The sequence below is a fragment of the Falco rusticolus genome, chromosome 2, assembly GCF_015220075.1.
Source record: "Falco rusticolus isolate bFalRus1 chromosome 2, bFalRus1.pri, whole genome shotgun sequence".
Lineage (NCBI taxonomy): Eukaryota > Metazoa > Chordata > Aves > Falconiformes > Falconidae > Falco > Falco rusticolus.
In genome coordinates this window covers 77,094,687-77,112,816 of record NC_051188.1, presented here as the reverse complement: position 1 = coordinate 77,112,816, position 18,130 = coordinate 77,094,687, and the positions used below count along the sequence as shown (strand labels likewise).

General features: G+C 36.6%; 1 protein-coding gene across 1 annotated transcript in view; it reads right to left on the bottom strand.

The window, feature by feature from the left end:
* DYRK1A (dual specificity tyrosine phosphorylation regulated kinase 1A) overlaps positions 1-18,130 on the bottom strand; it is an 89,564-nt gene that overhangs the window by 56,647 nt on the left and 14,787 nt on the right. Inside the window, exon 2 of the mRNA XM_037376520.1 lies at positions 2,434-2,510. Coding sequence (XP_037232417.1) covers positions 2,434-2,443 — 10 coding nt within the window. The 5' untranslated portion in view covers positions 2,444-2,510. The remainder of the gene's footprint in view (positions 1-2,433; positions 2,511-18,130) is intronic.

Below are 18,130 nucleotides of genomic sequence, written 5' to 3'. Positions count from 1 at the left end.
GCAACTATTGAAAGTCTTTCAGTTATTCAACCAGTACCTGAAAGTGCCCTTCTATATATATATCCTACATATCATAGGTGCTAAGAACAGGGCAAAAAGACAAGTCAAATACGCTGCAAATTTGTTTTCCTGGTTTGTCAAATTAGAAAGTAAGAGTCAGTATCACCATTTCTTTGTATTCTCACTTGCTGGGGGGGCGCGGGGGAGGGAGACAGTGTACATTAATACATTTCTGTGTTTTCACCTCAAGTGGTGATCTAAAATTCAAGTATTCCAAGATAGAAAGAGTGAAAAAATCCTCTTCCTCAAGAGGATTGTTTCCCCGTTACGCTCTGGTTAATTTTAGGGGTTTAGAGTAGGTCAATTTCCAGTGAAATGAAGTGATGCCCATTATAACAAATAATTTATTTACCCTATAGAAGCTTTCATTCTTTAGCCAAAGGTTAGACGTTACCAGGCATCTCTGATCAGTCAGCCTCTGAAGCCAAGCCTTGTTGAAAATGCAGAAGAACCATCCTCAATAACCACAAAACCTTTAAATTTCTGGCCTGAGCTCTCATCAGCTACTTTGAACTTGAGAAAGATACCAGCAGAGGCATCATATGACTCTTGCTGTTACTGTATTACAAAATAATCACAGTACATTTTTCATTTTAAGGCATGCAAATCATATTTATTCTCAGAATCTCAGCATACTAATATTGGTTCTCCTAAAAACCAGGAAACTGCAAATAAACCTTACTTGTCTGACTTCCAACTATATGACACATCAGAAGCCTGGAAGTCTTTGTCAAGGTACCACTGGTTTTCACTCTGTGTTTATCATAGGACTTCTAAATAAAGAACAGGGGCCTTAGAAGACAGAATTACTACTTGAAACACAAAATCTTGTATACATTTTTATTCTTTAAGCCTGTAATTCTACCTCACCATCGTCAGAATTCCTAACCAATACTAAAAGTACTTAAGTTTTAAATCAGATTAATGTATTACAATATGAAACTTAATTCTCTCAAAGAGTGTAAGATACATAAGGTACTATTTCATAATATTATCTCTCCTTTCAGTTGTGGGATGAATACTTTTAAAGCTTTCAAACCATCTTCTCAAATATTTAAGTCGGGTGATGTTTTAATGTGCACTGCAACAAGCAAACAACCTACAATGTTATCAAATGCAATGACTGCCTACTAGACAGAACTCCACAAATTTGACAGGACATCAAAAGATTCCATGTTGAGACTTTAAATGCTATTCCTCTAGATTTATGTATTTCAAACAAATGAAATATCCCTTTGGAATATTTTTTTCTTTCTCCTCTTCTTTGCCTCACCTAATATTATAATTCTTTAGACTGGGTTTTACTTGAGCTATCAACTTACAAACACTGAACTGAAATGAACGAATGTTTAGTTTGCACAGAATGAAATATCCACTTACAGCATCTTGGTCTTAATCCAACATGCTCCATGTAAATATACCCTCTAAAGCTGTTTATGCGTGAACAGCTGATGCAACTGAAAACTGTCAATCAGGAGATGATCTGCATGCATACCTAAATCCATCTAGCTTTTTTTCCAGCCCCAAGGATTCATGGGTTTTAAAGCTGAACAAGCAAACAAAAGATCTGTCTTGTGTAATTCACTGTTACAGGCCTCAGAATGTAAGTCATTGAACTGTTCACTACTTAAATAAGGGCATTTAGGTATAATGAACTACACCACTACACTTATTCTCCTGTACAACCTAAATGTTAATCATGATTTTTTACATCAAAATATTAACCATATTTCCAGCAAAACAGTATCACTAAAAATAAGCTATTTAATCTGCAAATACACTTGGCACTTACAGTATTTTGATAAGGAAAAAAATGGAAGAACTTCCTAAAACATCCATTTTAAGAGCGGCTAGTGAGTTTCAAAGATGTTCAATGATCCTATCCTTAGTTCTTCAGAAATCTTACAATAACTGGACATAAACATGTGGTAAGGCATAGCTATTAATCTGTTACGCTCTTTTACAGTTGGATCTGTAACATTTCTTTAAAAGAAAGTTAATGAATGACTGAAATAGTGTGTCACTAAACAGGTGACATACATCTGTTGGCAAGTGGGGAACATTAAAAGAGGGTAATAACAAACAAGACAAGACTAAAACCAGTACATTTAGTTAGTATCTTTAAAAGCAAACACTTTTTTTACATAAACCTTTGGAAACAGAATTTCCATTCAAGGAAACCTTTTTCTTCCTGGACAGTCGCAGAAGAGTTTCAAAGGGCAGAGAAAGATTTCAAAATTTTGCAGGTTCTTACATATTCTATTAAGGTTGGAACAACATAATTTTGGGGGTACAGAGAACAAAGTAGAAACAAAAAGTAGATCAAGAACATAAAAAATATTCCCTTCTAAAAGCACTTGAAAATAAGATCACCTGTATGCATCGTCTTCTTTCAAGTCTCATATCATCCTGCGGGGGTGCGGGGGACAGGGGGAGTCCAGTAGCAAATACTGCAAAAGAAAGAAAAAAAGTAGTAAATGTAAATCTGAACTAAAAAGATACCTAAACAGACATAAACCTCCATTCTACTAGATACACACAGAGCTTCGTTCAACCCTAGCTGTCCGGTACAACCAGAGGTAAACCAAGGAAGCTATAACAGAAAACAAAGTTTTCCAGCTGTAAAAGTAGAGACAAACATTACAAAGACTATCTTTCACTGACATCTGTTACAGAAAAAATAATTATCTAAGTGTTGAAATTTAAGTTAATCCCTGAAATTTCAAATGTTCGTTGAACAGTTCTGAAAAGGTCATCCAAAAAAAGCTCTTCTCAAACCTACAACAGTGAAATTATTGACAGTTACCCGTCTTTGTAAAGTCCTTAAATATGTGGATTTTTACAGAAACTCAGGCCAATATTTATAAAAAACAACTGAACTTCTGCAGGATTTTACCAAATCAAGCCATACCAAATCTCCAACAGAAGTTAAGAAGTGGGATCATGCCCCCCTCAAAAAAACAAACAAAAAAACCCCCACCCCACAACTCTCAACAGCTAACCAACTCCTGGTCAAAGTACTTTTCAAGTATTTGCTTTTCACTTGTTCTCCAACAAAATATCATCAGTACACTACAACCCATGAAAATATCAAAATCACTTTCAAATTACTGAGAATTTTAGAACTGCTGCAAATTACCTAACAGCTCAAATTGTAAAGTCTAGATTATTACTATTTAAACAGCTCCTTATTTATGTAATTCCAAGAAAGTGTCCAGCCTAAAATGCACTTAGATACAGCAATTTGAGCCGAAAATGCTGCAGTTCATTTCTTCATCAACAATGACTGTTCAAGCACTGCATATACCCTAAGCCCAGCTAGCTTCTCTGCCACCACGCTGGCTTCTTCTTTCTGCCACTGAAATGTGACATGCACGCACAGACACAGACACAAAAGGGAGTGGTGTAAAGTAAATTTTGAGACATGTAGCAGCATATGTTGCAGTGGTTCTATTGTTATTTTATGAGCAGGTGATTTCTTGCTGTCATGCCTCCAAAAGATGGAAGGGGCAAACAGAAACCAGCCACCCCACATCATGAATCAACAGCCTTCGTTCTTTTATTGCTGAAGTTCCACTGAGATCTAGAATGTCACCGCCACATCCACAGTAGCCATCAGCTTAGCAAGGCCAACGAGTACCTAAGGCTACAAAAGATCTTTCAAACTAGACACTCCCATGCCTAAATCACTTCAGTATGGATAAAATATTCAGTCTGGTACATACGCTAAATCTATACAACACACAGACACTGTATCTTGCACTGAGCTTAGTCCCACTAAACTAAGCAGAGGCAGTCACTTGTATTCAAGAAAAAGAAAAAAAGGAAGGAAGAGCAAACTCTTCTCTTCTTTACACTAAAGTCCCTGGACTTAAACAAATGATAAATATCCTGGAGCACCAGATATGTCCAGCCTACATGGGTGTCTTACAGCTACAAAGCTACAGTCACATTTCTGAAAGCTCTCTGTGGCCAAGAAAGCTTTATTTATTTATTATTCTTAACTGCAGTACCTATGGACACCAAGACCATAGAAAGCCTTTTCCAGTAGTAGCTGCAAGGACTGAAGGCATCACTTTTATCTTTACCACCTTGTAGCTCAAGTACAGCAAGGATCACCTCTCATTTGCATCAGAGTTGTACAAGGCCAGTTTCAATACTAAGCCAGCTTAGTTGAAACTATCAACAGTTTGAGCAAACCTAGCTGGTTTTCAGCCAAAATAGATTGTAGAGCATTCATACATTGTCTTCCCAGTTCTACAATGGGATTGGTAAGCTCCAAAAGCAGCACGTTAGCACATCTCCCATGCTTCACAACAACCTAATGTTATCAAACCCACTGCAACGTTAGCAACATACTACACTCTTGTGGGCAACAGACTGACAACCTATTCCAAACTGTAAGAAGAGAAAATCAGTTGGTAAGACCATACTAACCAATAAACAGACTGCCAAGCGATAGCTACAGAATTGGAAATCACACAACTGATTTTGGCAAAGTAGTAAAGCTACTTCATATGAGAAGCTATGCTTTTTGCTGACTAGAAATTAATCTACAATATTTTAACACCACTTATAACACTAACCCTGAAAAAGTATTTATCTTGCAAAAACTTCAAAGGTGTAATAAAGGAGAGACTGGAAAGGTAACACACACAGATCTGAATTAGTTTAGAACTTAGAAGATGACATTTGAGCTACCAACAATAAGGAAGAGTTGCTAATGTAACTATAAAGTCATTAACACTTTATTAACAAAGAATCAATGCATCTGCCCACTTCATAGCTAACTAGCAAAACATCTTGATCACAAAACAACATGTTTCTTAAGTCTCCTTACAGTTCTCCAACAATTACCACATTCTGAAGAACTGGACAACTAGTGTGGAATTAAGACCTGGAGCAAAAAGGCAGCTGTCTACTGCAGCACTGTATTGAAGGGATCCGCAAAGTAAAAAGTAACTCTAAAACATGAATAGCCAACAAAGACAATGAGTTACTCTGATGGTAACACAGTAACAGATACACAACCTAAAAGGGTAACATTGTAAACTTCTTTTTTTCTCTTTAAGTTGAAAGAACCAAATCACATAGAATAGCTGTGAGGGCAACACACTGAACTTGCTAACTGAGCATCTTCTGTTGTGCCTCTGCATTGCCAAGTTCTTAAAACCAAAAGGCCTTTTACACAGCCTGTACAACGGCTTCCTGGTTTAGATAAAAAATTGCTAAAAGGAGGCAAGAACAAATCCCACCCCTCACACAGTCTGTAAGATCATTACTAAAACAATCCCCTTAGTAATAACATGTACTGGGCTTCAAGAACCCAGTTTGATCTGCTTACTGGTATAGAACAGAAGTAAATTGGAAATAAAGGAGTAGATGAAGGAAGAGACAACAAAAAAAGATGTTGAGAAGTAAATGATTGAAAGTGGTATAGCAAACAAAAGAATAAAAGCTGATGTCTTTCATTTAAAGAAAAAGAGCCTTTCTTAGAAATTAACTGTGTATGAAGCTACCATGCTAAAACTTCACCTCATGCTTTTACTTCCTATTTTAATTACCATTGCTTTCTACTCCTCATCTCTTCTACCCACACAATGCTCCTCTGATCTCCTCAAAATACAGATAATGGGATTACCTATCAAAAGCAACTCCACATTCATGAATAATTTCAAGCGTAGAGTTCAGCTTTACTACAAAATGTTCAGTTAGATAAGACAAAGATGCTGAGCTCATGTTATCCCATGTTACACTCCACCATATTATAAAGATGGTGACTGTGAAAAACAACGCTTTCACGTGCCTCGTGACTTTTCCTTAAAACATAAGCCTAGTTTGCCTGTTAGCCTCTTCGAGGACTGTTGTATTATTCCACCATATTCCTTAAGAACATCCACTCCTTCCTTCAATTCACTCAATATCAAAGTTATGTCAACAGGTTCACTGTAAATCAAAGTTGGTTTCAGAGCAATCATACTTCTAAACACCTGAAAGTTTAAAGGCAAGAAACATTACTAACATCTCTCTGAGTAAGTTTCATCATCCACCCCCATTTCTCATTTTTGTGTTTGCCTGGATATCAATCAGATCGTGAGGTTTTTTGCAAATGGGAGCAACTTTATTACATATGAACACAGTAGAAAGCCAGTTCAGCTGAATCTAGATGCTGCTGAGCAGTAAGACATTTTTTTTAAAACTATCATTTCACAAACTTAAGAATGTAAGTCATATGTTTCATATTTAGTGTGTACAGCAGATATTAATTTAAAGCATCTAGAGCTAAAAGATTCTATCCAATTCTATCCTATGCAAGTTTGCAAAGTGTTGAAGGCAACCATCACAAACACCTTGAAAGAATTTTCACTACAGTTTTGCTTTAATTTTGAGCGTATATGAAGAATTCATTCTGAAAACTCTTATTTCGTCATGGAAAATCACCAACAGCACACCCATGAGCTTGAATTAAAAGAAACGTCTGCTGGGGAGGGTTTTCCTTTTTACATTTTACTAATTATAAGACTTGGTACATAAGATTTATTTTCCTTATTATCACTGTACTGTCAGATTCAATATTGCACCTTTTGCAAACTAATCACAACAAAGTTCTTCAAGTTTTTCCTCTGTGAAAAGGTTATTTTGTAATTTCTAAAGTCATACTCATGAAGTACCAGAGAAATCTCTGCCTATCTCATGACTATACATACACACTGTTGTCAGAGATGAACATAATTCAGGTCACTGACCTTCGGTAAATGCAGGCAGGCCTGTTGCTAGCAACATAAAATATGAATACTTAGAATCAAAAATATTTTTTTATTTACCAGGAAAAATATCTTGAGGTATACACCATTAAATTGAGATTATTAACATACTGGAGTATAATGGATCTAGACACCTATGAATCTATACAATAGCAATTTCTTAAGCTGTTATTATTCTGCATCTCAACAGCCTATTCTTGAAACTATGCAGAATCAGTGATGTTGCTTGATGTAAGATATACAGGGCAAAATATTCACTAAATACACCAGATTTGGTATATTATTTAAAATACTGCATAATAAAATGTGAAGTAAAAACACTACTACTGGAATTTAAAATAAATCATTCAATCAATCTCATAAGGTGCTACCATTTGTCAACTTTCAGGACTAGTTGCTTGACACAAATGAGGAATTCTAAAATCATTGTTTCTACAGCACCTAGCACATACAGTGTGTTTTGTTACTAGGGAAAATCCCATGTGTTTAGGTGTAAAAATTAAAATACATCCTAAAAACAAACACATGTATTTACTGCTTCTGTCTGCTTCTGTTCTACTTAGTACCAACAGATGTGATGTTATATATAAGAAATAATTCACAAGAATGAAAAGAAAAAAAAAAAAAATCCAGCCTACTTCATATATCCAATATACAAAGCAGAACACAATACAACATCTCAGGTTCACCCACAAAACCACATATTTAAAATTAAAATCAGGTATGTTTCAGCATGAAAACCTAATATATCGCTCTACTTTTATGGTCACCTGCATGTTTTTATACCTGATACACAATATACTGAGTACTAAGCAAAACACAAGTAATTTGCAATCGGCATCACATTTAGCATGTTCCCAAAGAAGTCACAGATGCACGTCTCCACATTTAAGTGCTTTGGTATTGTGACAAACCTATTAGCTGAATGTTTTCACTGATAGGTTTTAAAATTCATAATTCGGTAAGAAAAAATAATACACCCCTCTTCAGTTTAGTTCCTGTATTCAATAGAACCATGAGCACAGTCACCTTCATATTTAAAAAAGGGAATGTTAACATTTTGGGAAGAGGCCATTTTTGCACATGACTGGTTTCCAAGTCAGGGTGAAAAGACAACAATCAAAACTGATACACTAGACTTCACTGATAAGTGAAGACTTCATCGATCTTAAGAGCCTGTTATTATACTTTGTATTCCTAATGATTTTAAATGCACACTGCTAAACTAGAGGACTATGCTAGTTTCTAAATCAATATTTGCGAGATGCTTATGAAACAACTACATCTGAACTGAAACACATTGTACCATCGTTTTTCTGTATGTAAAATTATTTTCAGTGTTCCAAAAAGCACTAGTTCCTCTAAAAAGAATTTACTGTGAATGACTAGTTTCGCTCTTACGCTAAATTTACAACACGTGATGCAAGAACCCATCCTTTAAGTGTGAAAGCATGTACAAGCAGCTTTACTGAAATCACAAAGTTTCTCACCCAGATTCAAACCTGGCAAAGACAAAACTACAGTTGCAGTAGAGCAAGAATTTCTTTTCAGCAGCAGTACTGCTTAAGCAGCCTATATCCTTTCCACTGCCACTTGCTTGGCCGAGACAATGCCACTATTACAGGGCCACTCAGCAAATTGTATTGGGGAACTGACCCAGGTGGAAGAATAGGGAGCAGGACAGAAGACCAAAAAAAAGAAAAACCAAAACCCAAAATCAAACCAAACCAAACCAAAAGAACACCAAAAACCTCCCCACTATTTTTTATCCTGCATCAGTCTTCTAACCTGGTCCACCACAGATGCATAGCAGCCTGGCAGCCGGAACAAACAGCTGCAACAAAAAGAGGCTTCTTAGGCAAATATTGGTGTCAAAACACTAAACAAAGTGCACCTAATTTTACCATAGAAGGACCTACATGGTGTCACACCAGCAATTCAGTAAGACTTCACAGTACAATCTGAATCTCTGAAATACCTGATTTATAACATACAATTATTCAAACCTATCCTCTTTATGAAAAGAAATGCTTAACTTCTAAAATGTACCACTTTCCTCGTAAATGAAGGAGCTGAATAGTGTAAAACTTAGACTTGACCCATACAGCCAGACACCCTGGGATTTGTTTTTTAAACATTTTCTTGTTCATGTGAACCTCACAATAAAGCCTATGGGTTTAGGAAGAATTAAACTGACTCAACTGCTGGAGGGAGAGAGACAAGTGCCCCACAAAATAATATAAAAGCTAAAATACTTGAGATTTTTTAGATAACATGCATGTGCTTCTTTTCCTACTCATTGACTAAAAATATTAATTTTAGAAGCACAAACTTAAAATATTTTTCAGTATACTGACCATATAAGGAACCACAAATTAGAGGGGGGGAGTGGTTATTTTTTCCAGCCACTTAATAGTGTCAGCCAAAACAGATGTGTTACCTTTCAACAATTTTGGAACAGCAAAGTCAGGCCACTGTATTTACATTTCTCTCCCTCAACCAAAAAGAGGCAAACAGATACTATAGCAGGAGTTGCCCATCCCCTACACTATGAGCTAAAACATTCAGAACTGTTGGATGGCACTGAACTCTTATATGCAAATACATGTTACTGTACTGTTTAATGCCTCACTGAGTAAAACCACAATTACCGGAGTCCCATTTACATGATTTTTGAAAGTAATTCTACCTCAAATGAAAAGGAAGGATATTTATGAAAACGTATTTTTTAGTTATTTCTATGTCATGTTACGAAACAGATGTATGTAACAATTTTTTTTCACATTAACACAGGAGGTATCCTACATATGACTTCCTTAAAAGGTGGCATCTGATAAGCAACGGTATTTTTTTTCTCAGAAACAGAGCTGATTTACTTAATGTTAAACATGAACTACACAGTAGCATATAAGTAGTCACATTTCAAAGTAGAACATCCATGAGGGCTATAAACTAGTTTATCCAGAGTAATGTGCTCTCACAGCTGTCAAATGTTTTTCAGAGCTGAGATTCTTCTATAGATGTCCTCAAAAAGATTGATCATTTCATTTACAAAAAATGTTTCTGTTCCTTGTGGTTGGGAAAAGAACTTTAAAAATGCAAAGCAAAACATATGCACTATATATTCGCATTCATCAGTTTAGAACTTTAGACCTAAAAATTCTCAAGAGAGTATAACCTTCCTGCTTCTCCCTGGTTTTTTTTCAGCCATAACGCAAGCAAGCAAAGAATCAAAGAAACACGTAAAATTTCCATAGAACATCCAAATATCACTCAATTTACAGACCTTTACTACAATCTTGGTATTACTACAGCTCACTATTCTTCCAATCCAGTGGTCACTAACTACTACTTCCATTCTTTGTTATACCCTTTTACAAAACAGACTCTACTTCTCAGAGACCTGGCAAGAGAGGGTACTCCGATTCAGATGCAGCTACTTCAACTTTTTAATCCTAGTCTGGATTCTGGACAGCGCTCATAGTGCTCTCCAGACAAGAAATGCGTAGTGAAGTGCTTTTACTTCTGAAAAACTGCAAGAGCTCAGACACACATCATGCACACACACATTCTCACTACATATATATGGGAGGTAAGGGCAGCTGTTCTTCCCTGCAAATACAAACTATTTCAACTGCAATGCCTTTATACTGATGAAAATATAAGATTTTATTTTTTAACAGGTGAAGACAACAGTTTCTGTCCAAGAGTTTGCTAAAAACAACTATTAAAAAAAAACGGGGGGGGGGGGGGGAGGGATTCCAACAAATGGAAGAAAATAAAGCTGTCATGCTGTCATCTGAATGGTATTTTCACAGCCACCAGGGTTTTAAACAAAATATTATGACACAATCAAGAGACTTCAGCTTTCTAAGTGAACCATCCTTATCAAATTCAGATGTTACTGGATTTTGACATCATTACTGTTTCCTTGTTTTAACTGTTTAGTTTTTCTTTTTCCCTGTTAGTTCTGCCCTGAAGCATGACAAATTCCATATCATGCTGCAATGTACATGTAATAGGAGCCAGAAATTAATAAATTCATAATTATCATCATGTTTCAGTAAACATTACTGTAACAGAATTGATCAAAAACTGAGAGAATGTAAAAAACTTACTCAGACCACAACAAACTCTGTTACAAAAATACTTTATATACGTATACAGATTCCTGTGAAATGATCTGTAGAGCTGCTATCATATGTCTAAATGAAGTAAGACTACTTCTCCATTTCCACTTTGGCAGCAGATAGTTCTGACATTGCTTTCAAAGACGATCCGTAAGTTACATACTTCAAGTACATTTATAACAACTTAATGTTCATTGCCCTGATACAGTAGTACCTTTCATCTTGAAGACTTCCAAAATATTTTAACATATTGAGATATGCACACCTATAGAGTCTTCCAAAATAAAAACTGTAACAAACCAACTGACCGCACACAACTGCAAAGTGCTGGATAGCTCCGTAAATAGACGGTATTTATTTATAAGACTTCAGGGAAGTGGTTTGTTTCAGCCACACACTGGTTTGTGTGCCTTTTAGAATACTTTTTAACCTTTTCAAACACACCATGGACAAACTGCTGTTTAATTGATTCCCACATGACAGCTCCCACAGACAACTGCAATGCCACAATCTGCCTTTGCCTTTCATTATTCAGGAGATTTAGACTGGATAGACATACACATAGCTAGGTACTCTCTGGTCATATGTTAACCATATGCCTGGGTCTTAAACCAGACTTCACCCCATAAATTTCCATACCTTCTGCTAAAACAGGTATACCTCTGATATGAAAAGTGGTAATGGACAAGTCCTGCTGATAGCCTTTCCACTTTAATGTGACAGATCAGATTTAACTGCCCAAGCCTCAGTTCAGGCTGAAAAACTTAAGCTTGTCTACTTCCACCTTGTATCTCAAGAAACTAAATGAAAATATTTAGTTCTTGAACATCAGAATTTTCCTTAACACATGTATCAGACTTCACCCACTTAGATAGAGATTGTCTGGGGACACTTATTCAGAGATATTTCTGAGCCACTGCATTCAGAAAGGAGACGAAAAAGGAATAAATTTCTTCCATTATAAATATATACTTTTATGATCCTAGAAATCCTGCAGAACTCAATGTAAACCTTCTCTAAAAAATAATCTCTAGCCCTTAAAAATCAATCAATGAGCTAGCCAAATCATCAGCCTTTCCAACAAGACTTCAGTCACAACATCATCCTGATGGTAAACTCACTAGGAAAAAAAATTACTATACTTAGAGCTCAATCATTTAAGAAGCCTGCCACGGAGGATGGCCTCAGCTCTAAGCTTTCTGCTTTATTTTTCTTCTCTCAAGGCAACAGACAAGACACAGTCTGTCTTATCATCAGGTGATGATTTTTTTTATGCAGGACAAGTTCATAAGCTTCACATTTTTATTAGTCAAACTTAGTACTTGAGAAATAGGGTACACACTACCTCTCCAGAAAGGAGAAAGGAAGAGACTGATTTAGTAGGTTGATAACAACAACCAAAGCAGTTTTGGCTCACAAATGGCTATTCCTAAAAATTACTCTGAACATGCTCTTCAACATGGAAGGATAACTTTTTTCTCTATTTGCACAACTTAAAAAGTCCCAGCCCATTATTTCGCTTTTTCTACATATCCCAGGCATAGTACCAAAACAGAATATGTAATAGCCATGCAAGTATAGTAAATGGGGACATAATCACAACTTAAGTTTTCTTACAGAACTCAGATTTGCCTTTTAATTAGATCTATCAATGTTAAAATGTTGCTTGAAGGGAATTTTAGGATTACTTCAAGGATTTTAGCATACCGACAAAGTAACTGGGACCTTGAGCGCACAGATGGGAAAGAGAACTTAAAACAGGAATAATCCCTTATTTCCAAAACTATGTATACCAAAACCGCTCTTCCAGCTCTTTTTAACTTGGAAATGGAAGCCTGTAGAGGAATGAAGCTGGGTTAATTAGCATTGATAATGTACAACTGTGGGCTGGCTTCAGGGGCGGCGGGTTGGCTGATGTAAATAAAGTGCAGGTGTGGCTGGTTCTGTTAAGTGGTTGGGCAGCCAATGAAGAGAGAGCAGCCGAGGAAGAAGCAAGAGAAGAGAGAACAGGCCCTGGATGAGGAGAAGGCAGCAGAGGGACTTGCGTGAAGAGTATGCTGGTATGAGATGGTAAAAGACCTTGTTGCAGCCAGCTAGTTTGGCAAGTGCTGCAACAGAAACCCAAACTCCAGTTTTCACCAGACATGTCAGTACAGAAACAACATGTTTAAAACTCTTGTTCAACATGCTTTCAAACAGCAGTTCATATGAAGTTCAATAGCTTTAAGAATTGACAGTGGTCAAGTTCAGGCTCCATGACAACCCGAGACATGCAAAACCGACAGTGAATAAACTGAGTTATTTCATTAAAATAAGAATTCTTAGGCTGCGGTTCCCCAAAACCCAAAGCTGATTTAGACTTGGCTGCTGTGTTCCCACTTATACCCCTCCTTGCCCCCAACCACTCGGTGCAGGCCCATCTCTTGCACCACACATCTGGCACCTGCCCCAGTCTTGTTGAATCAGTTCTGCAATTTAGTGTGATGCAAAATATTCACCTTTTTTGATCAGTTTTCTGCTGACTCTGCAGAGCTCTAGAGCCCAACTCAGGCTCTAAGCTTAAAAATCTACACAGTAAATAAGAACCTAATTGTTCCTTTTAGAGCATGAATACAGCTAACATTTATATTCTGCATAATACTACTTTATCACAGAGAACTTTATTTGCATTTTTGTGCAGTCTTTTGATGTTCTGGACCTTTGAAACTGACAGTTCCTAGGTCAGGGCAAGGACTCAAAATACTGATACTGGAAATGAGGAAGCCATGCTTGACTGTGCTGGGGTAATAAACAGGGCATTCTGCTCATGGAGGGAGAACCTCATTGCATTAAGCACTGTGTGATGCAATAAAATGGTGATCCTCACCTAAAAAGCTCACTATCTAAACATACCGTGTTTGTCCACAGAAAGCTCACAAACTTTACCTATCTATAAAGTTTGCTATATAGGCTAAGAATACAGTACAAAAGAAGTAAAGAGTAAAGCTGAAGTATTTCCAATAGTTCTTACCAAACTGCCACAGAGCACCCTGAAGACCAGAGATAACATCTGGTTTGACAACGACAGTTAACAGATCCCACCCCTATTTCAAGAACACAAGTGAAATATTTACAGGCTTTTCTATATAGAGTTTGTGTCTGTCGTAATAGTCTACATTAAATTTATTTCTTCAAATTTATTTATCACGCACACCAACTACAAACTTCTCTGATGCTGGAAAGCAAAATGAACAAACAAAAAACTTTTCACCACAGCATCCTCACCATTCAGCTCTCAGTGTCCCAGCCTAAATCTCTACATAGACCTCCACAACGTGCTTTAAGTCCCAATTCAGGCTCAGGCTGACTAATGGAACAGTAGAAAAGAAATCCAAATTCAAAATCAAAAATAATTCTATTTTGGATTACTGCAGCAATCACATAGGGAACATTATTTCTATTATCTTAAGAGATCCCAATTCAAAAGGGGTAAGGAAATGCACTTTTTTCAAATCTCAAGATACCTCTAGCATTAAGCACAATACTTTCTATTTCTTATGACCTGCACTTACTACATACACCCAAAATAAATTACAAAAAAAAATTAGAGTATTCATATTTCAACATATGAATTAGCAAATGCAAAGACACAATTTCTTAGATTAAGTCCTTCAGAAAATTAATTTCACTATTAAAAAAAATTAGTGTTAAAAGTCCCTTAGCAAACAACTGAAGAGCAAGTGGAATATAATCCCACTGATACAAAGCATTCTATGTTCCACCTGTACTCTCCCACACTCTCTTCACTTTATTGGTATATCATTCCTAACTTGGTGGTTGTGCTACATTTCCATAATTCACATTAGAAAATAAAACATTATCTAGGAGCCATTTCCTATAAAATGTCTAAGCACTCATTAAATCCCAGAAAGTACTTTTTTTTCCCTCTTCCCTTAAGGTTAGGACACTAATGACTGGATTGCAGTCTCATTTCCTTTTCTCTCCCTCTGTCCCAAGATTCTTTGGTTCTTTTTTTGTACAACAGCACAGATGACATGGGACTCGAGGATAATTGCCAAGAACATCTGAAGAGCCAGGTGACATAGGTATTCTCATTGGAACTGAACAACGTGAGTTCAGATTCTCTTCATCTGAGGAACACCCTAAACCACCAGGAAGGGTAGCAGCCCACCTCCCCCAATTCTCAGGTGCACAGTTGTGCCCCTTCCTTGGAAAGCTTCAGCTTTCACAATATACTGTAAAACAAATCAGCTCAACGACCCCATCAAAAACTATTCACATCTTTGTCAGGTTCATTTCCTGCCCGTTTAGTAAACTGAACTAGCTCAGCAAATGGGAAGAAAAACTTAAAGCTAGCTAGACTAAAAAGGCTAACAGGCCTTTTTGTGCCAAAAAAGATGCCAGCTCAGTTTATGCCACATAACATAACTTCCCACCAAGCGTATGCCTCCACAAGCTGACTAAACTCAGGGCTACTACTCATAAGAAAAGAACAAATCACAGACGAGACTCATCTTCCTGGCGCTCTTCCGCCTCAAGATTAAACAGTTTAGGTAGCTAAACTGGCAGTAAAGTTTTTACCTTTACTCAGATCATTAGTTTTTTGTGCTTAGCTTCTTAAGCTGGCCCAACATGGAAAAGCAAAGCAAAAATGCCAACAAAGAGAACGTGGAAGTATGCTTATCCAAGGAAGAAAGTAGACAGGGACAGTCTCTTGTGATCCAATTTAGGCTGTCAAACAGCCATGTCATATTCCCTTGCAACATCCAGGCACTGCAGAGGTAGGTGTTCCAATAATGAGGGTCCTAAGTCCACCTGTAGCCCTAGCTTAATTCCTCTATCTCATAAACCATCTTTGAAGCCGGAAACCACTGTAACTCTTGTATCATGCTCATGACGTAATCTCCAACACATATAACATCACAAGGCACTCCAAAACTATGGTAAAGAAAAGTCTCCAAAGTAGATAAACAAAAAAATGCACAAATGGGTTTTCCCCTTCTTTGTTCCTTCAATGTAGTAAATAAATACACGAGTAAAGAAAGATTCCACATTTTCTTCCCATCATTCACTCCAGAACTACACCCCTAACATTTCTCCGAATATAGATCACTGTCAGCTTCAAAAATTTTTAACAAAACATGAACCATACTAACATAATAGTTTTTAACCTAACATAAATCAACATGGGTTTAAGTTCCAACTGTAGTTCATTTACCATGGCCTTATTCCCCAGTTAAGGAACCACTGACCTAGAAAACTGTCACTGAAGGAGATAAATTAACAAACTTCAGTAAATTTTCATATAATTTAGTGATGAAGTCAAAATACCTTTTCTGTCAGATTTAAAGCTCTGAGGTCTTCCTTTATTATCTTGTTAGTCTCCATCCCTGCCATTAAGCATAATATTAAAGCAAATCCTGATATATCCCAAGATATACCAAGATATTAATACAGATGTAGTAGGCTGCAAAATTGTGCCAAGTTTTAAATGGTATTATAATCCACTAAGAATTCAAACACCCTATTGAAGTCATATATGCATGTGGAAGCATGCACATACAGGGAGAAGAGCCAGTATAGACAGTGGGTACACATCAACCAACAAAAGCTTTACTAGGATACATATCCTATCACACTGAACAGAGGTTTCATCAAACACTCATGACAGCTCTACACCTTTATAAAATATGGTTACAGGTAGCTCACTGGAGACTCTAGAACACTTGTTCTGCCAGATAAAATCATTGGCTTTTCTGCTATAAATTAAAAATATAAAAAACAAAAAAGCTGAACAAAAACCCCACACCTTTAAGCCCAGAATGTATTCACCATCTAATATGACCTTATACACAATTTTTTTAGAATTGCATTCAGTAATTACTCATCAAACCTTTATCAATGTATGGAATACCAGACAAAAAGATCCAATCATTTAAAAGCCTTCAAAGACCAAGAAACCATGACACATTTCACCAAGTGGAATAGATTGCCAATCACCATTAGAACTGTATTATTTCCTGCTTAACAATATAGAAGACAACGAATTTTTGGTGTGGAAAAGGGTTTATGACTAATGAGGTTGCAGATACCCTACCATAAGGTAACTCAATCCAAAGTTGACAGTTCAAATTCACAATTATGTTTACAAGTTATCTTTTGTCAGCTTATCCTCAGTAACTGACCACATACCTACCTACCTACCTACACACACACACACCTTTTAACCCACAACAAACGCTGGAGACTTCACTTTTACTCAGACATCAGAAAAAGAAGGTGAAGGCTAAGGATGAAGTAGCACATCAGATTGCTAAGTCATTGGAATCATCTGATGTTACCAAAAAATAAAAAAAAAAGGGAGAGGGCTGGGGTGGGAAGAGGGCAGGAGGCAATTATTTTTTTAAATAACTGTGTTGCATTATGGTCCTGAATGTGTAGTTCAAACTTAGTCTGTCAACCTGGGATAATATTGTTTTGAATCCCTTTTAGAGTACAGTCACTATGGTAAGGTATGGAATTCATTTTTTAATATCTCTAATGGCAGTCATAAGACAAAAGTCTAAAAGACATCTCAAAGATAAAAGCCCAGGAAAATTCTAACAGACACCTTTCAGACTGACTGTTTAATTAGGTTTTTATGAGGCCAAGTAGAAAAAGTTTAACCTTTGGGTCAGTTTATATGAACCTCACCAATTTCAGCATCTGAATACTAGGTATAAACTGATCAATTTAAGGGCAAGTTATTTGTCATTTGTTCAAGAAGCAGACATTGCAGTAAAATTTTGACAAAATTACCCATTTAAGTAATTCTAGGACATGCTAAGATTACACAACTTTCTGATTCTTCAATAGTATCTTTGTCAGCATCAGAAGTTGCTAGGGTTCTGACCACAAGAGTGTGGTTTCCTATAGCATTTTTTTTGCTGAAAAAAATTCCTAAAATTATTTTAATAAGGCAGGTTGCAGGAAGGAAACGAGGACATAAAAAATGATCTTTTAAATCCTGACCTTACAGACCTCCAAACAGTACTCAAGATCACCACATCTGAGGTATCCAAAAAATAAAAAGGCAAGAAAATCTTTAGCATCCCACTGAAGGAAGACCTTGCAGACTACCACGAATAGCTCACTAGATGGAAAGACTACAAAACAAAGCCACTTTGACAGAATTTT